At 39.9% G+C, this 10,854-nt stretch overlaps 1 protein-coding gene across 1 annotated transcript; it reads left to right on the top strand.

Moving 5' to 3' along the window:
- Positions 1–629: 629 nt before the first annotated feature.
- On the top strand, positions 630–4,964 carry LOC126298643 (uncharacterized). Its single transcript, XM_049990055.1, has 2 exons — positions 630–4,514; positions 4,913–4,964. The coding sequence occupies exons 1-2, from the start codon at positions 3,453–3,455 to the stop codon at positions 4,922–4,924; spliced, it is 1,074 nt and encodes a 357-aa protein (XP_049846012.1). The 5' UTR covers positions 630–3,452; the 3' UTR covers positions 4,925–4,964.
- The last annotated feature ends 5,890 nt before the right edge of the window (positions 4,965–10,854 follow it).

Raw genomic sequence — 10,854 nt, 5'->3', positions numbered from 1 at the left:
CAATGATCAGATAGGACAATTAACAAAGCTACACCAAGTTTTAGTCTTGTAGCATAATTAACAGCTGATACAAGTCTTGATAAAGCTATGGTTCAGAGGTAACCATCTACCGTTAGTTCCATTGTAAAAATTCTAGAGAGTAAAGTTTTAATTTTAGCGGGCTGAGATTTTCTACGTGCTTCTGTACTGCTCAGATGTATGTATACAAAAATTGAGAAGTTTGTAAAGCTATTATTAAATGTGATATTTAAGATTATGTGCCTGAGATAGCGATCATTTGGACGCTGCAGGCATCTGCATAGGAACCGAAAGAACAGATGCTCTCTTGGCGGTACGCGCCGGAGCTATATAAAAAGAGCGGCAGAGGCAGTAGTAAGCTCACTCCGCATTAGACCAACGCCTAGTCTACGCGAGCTTAACGTCCGATCGCGCCTCGCCTCGGGTGACGTCATAGCGGGCTGTGACATGCGCGTACTTAGCAATGTAAACGGACATTGAAAATCGCGAGGACTGTACACCGTCCTGGATCGTTTAGACTTCGGTAACAAACTTTTATTGTGCCGTCCGTGTGAAGTATAATTCCGCGTGGCAAGTGGTGACTAACTCCACTTTTAAGGCGAGCATTAATCTTTTTTTTTAACATTATTGCGAACTATTAATAGAGCACCGTTAGTTAGAGTAATGAACTATTCGGGAGGAACTTGCTGTAGAAGTCGCCTCTGAACTATTAAACGATTGGCTGAATTAACAATATTTAATGTCTTTAGCATTTTCAGAAGTTTCGAGTAATTTGTGTGAGCCTTTAAGATAATAAAATCTTGTTTGGAACTTTAAATTTTATTGAAGCAGCCCTAATCCCGTGAAGAACTATGGATATTTTTCGTTTAGCTGGGCTCTACAGGAATGTGGCCGTGCAGACTGGGAACTAAGGTCAGTAAGTTTCCCTTCGCTTTCTGACTGGCCACCAAATTAGTTGCCAGGCTCGCGTGATTTAAGGTGGCAATGTTCAACTTTCATTCAACATTAAACAACGACTTCTTTGCCGTCCCACATATGTTGCATCGGCAATAGTCTGTTACGTGAAATGAACATTCAAACAACTCATTCGACAACTTCTTCGCCGCCCCACATATGGTGCTTATCGGCCGGGAAAACTGAATTAAAAGCAAATAAAAGTGCTCGATGTGTGAAAGCGATTGGTATAAATTAACGAACTCGGTAGGCAATAACAGGACACTGAATTGAACTAGTGTGGGAACAGTGTTACCAGTAAAGGCGGGTGTAGTGTATAAACAATAAGTGTCTACCGCTGTACGTTGGTTAGTGACGATGGTGAGGAAGGCGACGATGCTGGATCGCGGCTGCCGACGGCGCTGAGACTAAAGGATGACGGTGCGTCATCGCGGAGCTGCGCTGATCTGCGAGACAGCTGCCGGCTGCGCCGAGCGGTCAACGGTGCCTTGCTGCCCCCCCCCCCCCCCCCCCCTGGAGCTATTGCAGTAGGCGATTCCTGTGGCGGTACTCGACGCTACAGCTGCTGCTGCTGCCTTCAATACGTCGCGACGCGTCGCATCACGATTGCTGGTACACCGCGACGACATCATTCGTCGAAATCAAGCATTTAAGTTAAGTCAAAGACTTTTAAAATATTTATTAACTGCTGCTAACAAACTAAAAGATATGGAAAGTAGTGTACATTTCAGAAGGGAACCGGTCTCTGACCAAGAATCCTCAGGATCAGGAATTGAGTTTAATGAGGATGGTTCCATTAATCCCTCAAATATTGAACTAGAACGTAATTTGTCACCAGTAAATTATGACTTTAATTTAAATGAGAGTGCAGGGATGCAATCAATAAGTGAAATAGAAGTCAAAAGGGAGCCAGTAGAGTTGCTAACTTTGTCAGGTAGTGAAACTGAGCTCAATATATCTCCAGCTCAGTCAAGTCAAGAGATACAAAGTATCAAGGTAGAAGCTCCGGATTGGATGCAAATACTGTTTGCCAAACTCGAATCAAACCAAAATAAAATTGAGGCTAAAATTGAAAATAGTAATAAAGAGTTGGAGAATAAAATTGAGGTTAGTAATAAAGGGTTGGAAAATAAAATTGAGGCTAGTAATAAAGAACTAAAAGAAGAACTGCAATCAAAATGGAATAGTTTGAATTATAAGATAGATGCTATTCATCATGACATTCAAGTAAAAGTAGGGCAACAGTTAACTAAAATGCATAGTACTTTCAAATGTGAAATAGATCAAATTCAAAAAAATTATCAAGAGGCAGATGAACTTTTGGAAGTGAGGTTGTCCGAAAGATTGAGCAACGAGTCCAAACTTTGCTCTGACAAAGTTAAAGAGGTACAAATTAAAGTAGATACTTGTCAGAAAAACATTGAGAAAGTAAAAGAAACCTGTACCGAAATTCGTGGTGCAGTGGAACAAAGATGTTCTGCCAGGATAGAAGCAGTAGAGTCACAAGTAGCGGAATTAAATACTAACATTGCTAACCTAGAAAATAGAGTAACCTCTGTTAATTCTAGTCATTCTACTGTACAGCATGTGACTTCAGTTGACGCCGCTTTTATAGGGTGTCGACAGTTTTTGCGCTTTGATCCTGATAAGTACATTCACCCTCTTGAATTTTGGAATGACTTTGAGGATGTTCTCCCCAACACTTGGTCAGAAAGAGAAAAAATTTCATTTATAAGAAGTCATTTGTCAGGTGATGCTTTGCGATGGTCAGCGGATGTAATGATCAAATGTAAAACTTTATCTGAATTTAAGTCTGCATTTCTCAACGAATACTGGTCACATAACAAACAAAATGATGTGTTAAGGGAATTCTGGAGTGGTAAGAAGTTTTTCCCAGGGCGTGAATCAGTAAAGGATTTCGCTAGGAAGTGGGTTTCAAGACTGTCACATTTGACAGAAAAGATGAAGCCAGATATGATCATTATGGGTTTAGAAGGTAAGCTGCCGTGGTACTGGCAGAAGAGGATCATTTCCGCCCCTAGAGATAATATAGACAAATTTATTGAATATCTGGAAAGAGTGGAAAGAGTAGCTGCTGCTGAGGAGCAGGTGCAGCAGAATAACAAATCTTCTAACAATCACGTACAAAATAATGGAAACGTGAACGTTAGAAATATGGAAGTTAGGTACACCAAAACAAACTATCGAAACCAAAGCCGTGGCAGAGGAAGAGGGGGTAGATACTCACCACGCTTTCGTAACAACTACTATGACGAAAGTGGAGAAGTAAATACTATGCCATTAAGACAAGAAGGGAGTCATGATGCTACTATATCTAGTGGTGTCACAGATGAACACAACAGGCCGCGTGTGGGAAACTAAATCCCGTCTATGAGGAAACTGGCGCTCACCAGGCGGTAACAGTAACACAGCCAGTAACGGAAACACAGACAATCAGCCAACATACACAGACAGACAACATGGATGACGAAATAAATACAGATAATACCAGTGATGTGTTAAGCCACTCTCACAAAATAGTGGATAGTATTTTGGATACACTAGAAAAATGGGTCAAGGAAGAACAGGAACTCAAGGTAGATAATGGGGAAGAAATAGATAATGGGTTTGAGTCTGATGGGAATAATGATGAAGTAAAAGCTTACATCTTCGATGAAAATGGCAATCTAAAAGCTGAAGTAGAAGTAGCAGAAGTAGAATCAGTACTGCAAAACTTTAGAGAGGAGGAAATGATGAATGAAGGGGGTAGAAATAGTAACGAGGTGAAAGAATCTAGTAGCTGTGTAAACGTGCCACAAATGGTTGAAGGTGACGACATTCTTATGAACAGCAATATTGCGCAGGGACGCAGTTGCTCAGAGGTAGAGGATAGTTTGGCTGATGTGCAGCAAACAAAAGTAGAAAAAGTCGTCAGATGCTTCGATTTAAAGTTAGTGGACAGATTAGAGAAAGCAGCTAAGATTATAGAGCATGATGAGCCCCAGGATGTAAATGTAAATGTAAGTGCAACTGATCAGAATTACTTTAGCTGGAAGAACATAGAACGAGATTTATTAGACGAGGTGTGTGAGCAACCTGTTCAATGTAAAATAACTCACCCTGTTATCAAAGTAAACATATCAGGAGTCACTGTGCGTTGTCTGCTTGACAGTGGCAGTGAAGCAAGTGCTTTATCACAAACATTTTTTGACACCATACCCAATAAAGAGAAGTTAACAGTTATGAAAGTAAGTGGCTTAAAGATTATAGGTGCTACTGGAAAAGTCTCTAGACCAGTTCAACACGAAGCTTTGATACCCATTGGTATAAATGACGTAGTAATAGATCATCCTTGTTTGATTGTGCTAGGCTTAAGTGTTGATATGTTGATTGGTACTGATTTCTTATCAAAGTACCAGGGAAAGATCAATTTTGATCAGAACAACTTAATTTTAACTTTACCTGACTCTAAAGTGATAAGAGAGTCTTTTATAGGAAGTCATATAGGCGGTAGTAATGAAACTTGGGAACTGCCTATTAGAGTAATAAAGAATAAAGGATACTTGCAGGAAAATTTGGTTTTCAGTGAGAATGAGGAAAGTGCTAAGGTTGAAGAGAGACACATCCTAAAGGAAATAGAGGAAAAGGTACAATCAACAAAGCAAATTGCTGACGAACAAAGATCAGAGTTAAAGAGTGTGTTAACTAAGCATAGTAATGTATTCTCAAACGCACCTGGTGAAGTTAAAGGTTATGAATGCCATTTGAATATCAAGCCTGGGAAGGTATTTTTTAAGAAGCCTTATCCAATACATGATGCAAGGGCTTCCCCCACTAGTTTTAAAATTGGTGAGCTAGTGCTGGTCAAAACAAAAGAAAAATCAAAGAAAATTTCTGCAGAAACTAAAAAGTTTATGCATGTATATCATGGACCATTTAGAATAGTAAGTAAACCTCATGCAAATGCCTATCGTTTGGAATATCCAAAGAGTAAGAGAGAACTAGGTTTAAGAAATATTGTGGATCTAAAGGAATTTAAAATTAACAGTAATTAATTACTGTAGGGAGTCTGCCACTCTTTGGCGGATACACGGTTTGGCGTACCGTGCAGTCCCAGCTGGGTGAAACTTTATTTCCTTTTCAAGTTTCATTCCCTTCTTCTGGTCTATCATAACAGGTAAGAATCACATATGTCTTCATGTTGTATATATGCTATTAGGTTTTAAGTATTCTTAGTAAGGATCTACCTAGTGAATGGCAAAACAAAAGTCTGAGCACCAATAAGAGGCAAACATGGCTAAAATAAATAAATTAAAATATTTCATGTAATTGTAAAGGGTTAGAAACTACAACTAAGAGAGACACTTTGCAGTATACGAAGTACGGTATGAATATGAATAATCCATGAGATTATGCAGAAGGTAGTATGTTGCTAGAAATAAGGTTGTCTGAAGGAAAACAGCGTAAGAAGGTAATGCTCATAGAGGCAAGCAATGGCGTTTTAGAATTAAATAAATGGAGATGTGTGGAAGTGGTGTGAGGATCGCACCAAATATATAGAAACAGGACGTCAATAGGCTGACAAAAGGAAAAGGGAGAAAGAAGTGGAGAAATGAAGTATTTTGAATCTGGAAGAAAAGGGAGAAAATGAATAAGGTGAAGAAGTGAAGTAAGTAAATTGAAGTAAATGATGTAGGATTAAAGAATAATTCCCTCACGTCTCGTGAAATGGTGAAAAACGCTAAATCTTGCTTGAGGCAAATAAATAGTTAAACAGACAACAGAAACACACAAATATTGGAAAATGCAGAAATTTGGAATCGGTATACTGAAAATAACTAATTTCTTTAGTAATTCATACAATAAAGCAAAGTGCTGGTCAGCAAATGACTTCTTTGATGAACTAATCCATACGATAATTAAGCCAGAGTACATTAAAACTAAAAGGTTACTCAATTTTCTAAGTTGAAGCAAGATCTTAATATATTAATTTGCTAAAAGAATTTTCACTATTTAGGAACCTAAAAGATTATTTATGAAAGAAGAAAGTAGGAGCTATTGTATCAGATACGACTTAGTGCTAAATGTCTTTCTGACAACTTCACAATTAGTAAAATAGTGCCAGAATATAAACTATAAAATGTACTTTGTCCTGCCTTAGATATAAGTTGAAAACAGAAACTTAGACTGTATTGTCTGTTTCTCAGGGACATGCAGGCTGCATGAATGACTGACAACAAGCGGTAGGGAGATTGGAAGTAGAGACGCAAACCACAGTGAATACAATTTCCTCCCACAATTTTGTCAATCAGTGAAATTAAATGAGTGTTACAATAGGACACCCACCACAGTGCCGAGTATTATAGTAAAAGAAAAATGTGAGTGCGTTGCTGTGATAAAAGTCGTGTGTATTTTCTTTTTCAGGAAGAGACTGATTTTAAAGAAAAAAAAACTATTTTGTAACCATTGAAAAATTTATATTTCCATGTAAATGTATGTAAATAATTTGTGAATGTCTTCTGTACTAGGTTTTCTATGTGTATATGAGTATGGTTATTTTGTGTATGTAGTAATAAGGAATTTCCCAAGAAGAAGCAACTTAAGTTGAAAGAGGTATACTAAAGTAATCCATCGCTTGTTTGTTCTTTTAGAAATTTAATTTTGTTCAAAAATAGATTTTCACGAAAATTAAAAAGGGGGTGATGAAGCAAAGCAAGCGCTGTATCATGTATAAGATACAGAGGCGAGCGAGTGCACGGGACTTACCCTAGTTCACTGCTAGTAGCGTCACGTCATCGTAACGCGCCTGCATATAGTATTGCACCACATTTAACATAAAAGTAAAAATTAAGATTTGTGTGTAAAACTTTGTTAAAGTATAGTTCTATGTAATAATGTTTCAGGTAACAAATCTTAATGTTATAAAATTAGTAGTTTACGTAAAATTCACGTTTTGAAAGAAAAATAGGAGGCGCTAAATAATGACGCTAGGAAGCCAAAATTTGGTGAGAAGGTGCAGTAAGAAGTCATTAATGAGTGGTGCTGGTTTCCAAAACCATAAAACCAAAATTGACTCCAGAATCCGCGTTTTTCGGAAAAATCAGAGGCGCGAAATAATAGAGCTACAATATTGAAAATTGGTAGGATGCTTCAGTTCACCCTAATAATAATAATGGAAATACCACAATCAGTTACCTCTTCTAGTTTTTTAGTAATTTAGTAAAAACTACTTTTGTGAGTAAAATGTACATAAGCATTATAGATTAAGTACTTTAAATTTTAATGATAAAACAAATTCTTTAAGACCAATGATCAGATAGGACAATTAACAAAGCTACACCAAGTTTTAGTCTTGTAGCATAATTAACAGCTGATACAAGTCTTGATAAAGCTATGGTTCAGAGGTAACCATCTACCGTTAGTTCCATTGTAAAAATTCTAGAGAGTAAAGTTTTAATTTTAGCGGGCTGAGATTTTCTACGTGCTTCTGTACTGCTCAGATGTATGTATACAAAAATTGAGAAGTTTGTAAAGCTATTATTAAATGTGATATTTAAGATTATGTGCCTGAGATAGCGATCATTTGGACGCTGCAGGCATCTGCATAGGAACCGAAAGAACAGATGCTCTCTTGGCGGTACGCGCCGGAGCTATATAAAAAGAGCGGCAGAGGCAGTAGTAAGCTCACTCCGCATTAGACCAACGCCTAGTCTACGCGAGCTTAACGTCCGATCGCGCCTCGCCTCGGGTGACGTCATAGCGGGCTGTGACATGCGCGTACTTAGCAATGTAAACGGACATTGAAAATCGCGAGGACTGTACACCGTCCTGGATCGTTTAGACTTCGGTAACAAACTTTTATTGTGCCGTCCGTGTGAAGTATAATTCCGCGTGGCAAGTGGTGACTAACTCCACTTTTAAGGCGAGCATTAATCTTTTTTTTTAACATTATTGCGAACTATTAATAGAGCACCGTTAGTTAGAGTAATGAACTATTCGGGAGGAACTTGCTGTAGAAGTCGCCTCTGAACTATTAAACGATTGGCTGAATTAACAATATTTAATGTCTTTAGCATTTTCAGAAGTTTCGAGTAATTTGTGTGAGCCTTTAAGATAATAAAATCTTGTTTGGAACTTTAAATTTTATTGAAGCAGCCCTAATCCCGTGAAGAACTATGGATATTTTTCGTTTAGCTGGGCTCTACAGGAATGTGGCCGTGCAGACTGGGAACTAAGGTCAGTAAGTTTCCCTTCGCTTTCTGACTGGCCACCAAATTAGTTGCCAGGCTCGCGTGATTTAAGGTGGCAATGTTCAACTTTCATTCAACATTAAACAACGACTTCTTTGCCGTCCCACATATGTTGCATCGGCAATAGTCTGTTACGTGAAATGAACATTCAAACAACTCATTCGACAACTTCTTCGCCGCCCCACAAGGCCGTAGACAAAGAGGGAAGAAGGTGCGGCGGAATGATAAGACTCGCAGGCATCCCCCTGCTCGGCAGATGGGGCGTGGAGGCAGAGTGGGGAGGGGGTCAACATGCGAGGCCTGACCACGGTGCCCCGGCACCACTACCGGGAAGAAGCGCCCGAAAGGAGGGCAGAAGCCGAGGAGGAGGGCCGGTACAGTTGGGGGAATGACCAGCGTGCTCTGGTATAGTGTATCAAAGCAAGTGGCGCGTGTCCATGCGTCTGCTCTACTGTGGGCTACGATATAGAAATGTAGTGCGGAGAATCTCAGATGACTGCGGCGGGGTGGGGGGCTGGGAAGGTGCGAGGGGGGGGGGGGGGGGGGGCAGAGTATCGTCCGCGTGTGGCACCATCCAGCTGAGCGGGGGTGACATAAAGATCGCGCGAAGGTAATTGGCGGAGAGGGCGCGGTAGCGCGGTCGCAACTCGACTTCATTGTGGGCGGCTTCTAAGTACTGCCAGAAGTCAAGGCGTGAAGTATCGCCATCATCATACAGGTAAATGATCTTTCACCCCTTAAACTATACAATAGCGTGATTATTGGTGGCGCAGAAATAAGTATCCTCAGGATGGATAGAAGTCCATGGGTGAATCGAATCCGGCGGAACGCGGAGATAGCAGGCAAAGAACTATCGACCCGGTTTCCAGACGGCATTGGCGGCAGCACAGGTCGAGTGGTGGGCATCGTCATCTACGAAGTGGAAAATTGAACAAAGCGGAATGTCCGTTAGTCAGATGGCGTGAAGACGTTGAGTTGTGTCGAATTTTCCACATGCCACATGGTACCATGTGGCCCGGACGTTGGAGGGAAGGAAACGCTGGTGGACGTGACGCCAAACCGTGGGCCACCGAGTCGGTGGATGTTTGAGTTCGACATTGTTGCTGGATACGTAACGAAGCAGTGGGATGTAGAAGTCTTTGGTTCGAGGAAGACGCCTGCTCGGTAAGTGAGTGTGAGCATAACTGAGGTCGACGATGAAATCAGATGGTGCGTGATGTGGCAGCTGGTACCGGCGGCGATATGGTCGCGGGCGTAAGAGTTTCCACCAATCTTGAAACCTTCCCGTCTCCTCTGTACCACTTATGTTATTCATAAAATTCCCTTTTACAATAAACTATGAAACCTTCCCTTAAGATTTCTATCTCTTGCTTAATAATAACAAATGAAATCTTCCCTTTGAAATTTATTCTCTTTCTCTATCTTTGCATACAAATTTAATTGCTGCTTATTAAAAGTGATTTTCTGATTATTTCGACGAAACATAGAATGTGTCGTCGTCGTGGCCCTCAGTCGTTATCTGCAATAACCCAAAACTGTTCCTTACCTTTTTTACTGTTACTGGATTGCCATCTGACTGCTACATGAAACTGCGACATGAATATACTTACTGTGTTTTACTATACTCTATTAGCTGCTGGTGGGCTTTCATAACAAGTGGCTGTATTTATTACCAAAGCTGACGTTATTCTTTAATAGCAAAGCTGACGTTATTCTTTAATTAATTTGACTGAAATTAAGTAATTCATAGTTAAACTTTTTCTTGGCAACAATAAAATTTTGCAAAGTTTTACGTTGATGGTTTTTGGGATGGATTATAATTAGAAATGCAATATTGCTGGAAAAAGTTAATTATATTCTGAATGAAATGATTTTACAAACTTTCAAATGGGACTTACTTTTTACAATAATCTTACAACTAGCAATGCGCAAACATACCTTCAGTAGTGTTGAATTTCTCAAAAAAATTAATTCAATAATATTAGTTAGTTAGTTAGTTAGCTGATGTCTCTGTACATCCGTTTATAATCTCTTGTAAATCATAGCTAGTGGCTGGCCGGCACACCGCTCCTCTCAACCTCTCGCTTCAGACATGCTACCGACTCGCTTCACTTCTCGCTTACTACTGACTTCCTACGAACGCTAAAGTGCCGTTTCTCCTGCCAACAATGCTTTCTGGTGCAAACAATCCCTGCTACTATTACAAAATGTATCAATGCGCGGTCTTTCCCGCTCTTTTAAAAATTATATCAATTTGCGGTCTCTCTTGTCAACAATACTTTGGTGCAGACATTCCCTGCTACCACAATTATTTCCAACATGACAAATATTAATTATTCCTACTTAATCCTATTAATAAAATATGAACATCTTTCATTAATTGTGATTTGACATTAAACATTAGAAATATACACATCTTACAATCTGCGCGTAAGGGAAACGTCCCCGTTCCACTGCTTGTGCATGGTGGACATGTACAATGACGCAGCTCGGAGTCGCACATTGACATGGCCGTGGCCGCACGCTCTCGGGGGGAGGGTGCGCATTTCATAACGGACCTTAAAGAGCTTACCGGCCGTAAGGAAGTATCCGAGTGCTGTCTGGAGGCTGTATCCAATAGTTTATGGCAAGA

The sequence above is a fragment of the Schistocerca gregaria genome, chromosome X (genome assembly GCF_023897955.1).
Source record: "Schistocerca gregaria isolate iqSchGreg1 chromosome X, iqSchGreg1.2, whole genome shotgun sequence".
NCBI classification, from domain to species: Eukaryota; Metazoa; Arthropoda; class Insecta; order Orthoptera; family Acrididae; genus Schistocerca; species Schistocerca gregaria.
Note: the sequence above shows the minus strand (reverse complement) of the source record. Positions and strands in the feature narration are given on the sequence as shown.

What these genes read in the sequence shown, in the direction of transcription:
- LOC126298643 (XM_049990055.1), top strand. Translation starts at nt 3,453, where the DNA reads ATGGATGACGAAATAAATACAGATAATACCAGTGATGTGTTAAGCCAC.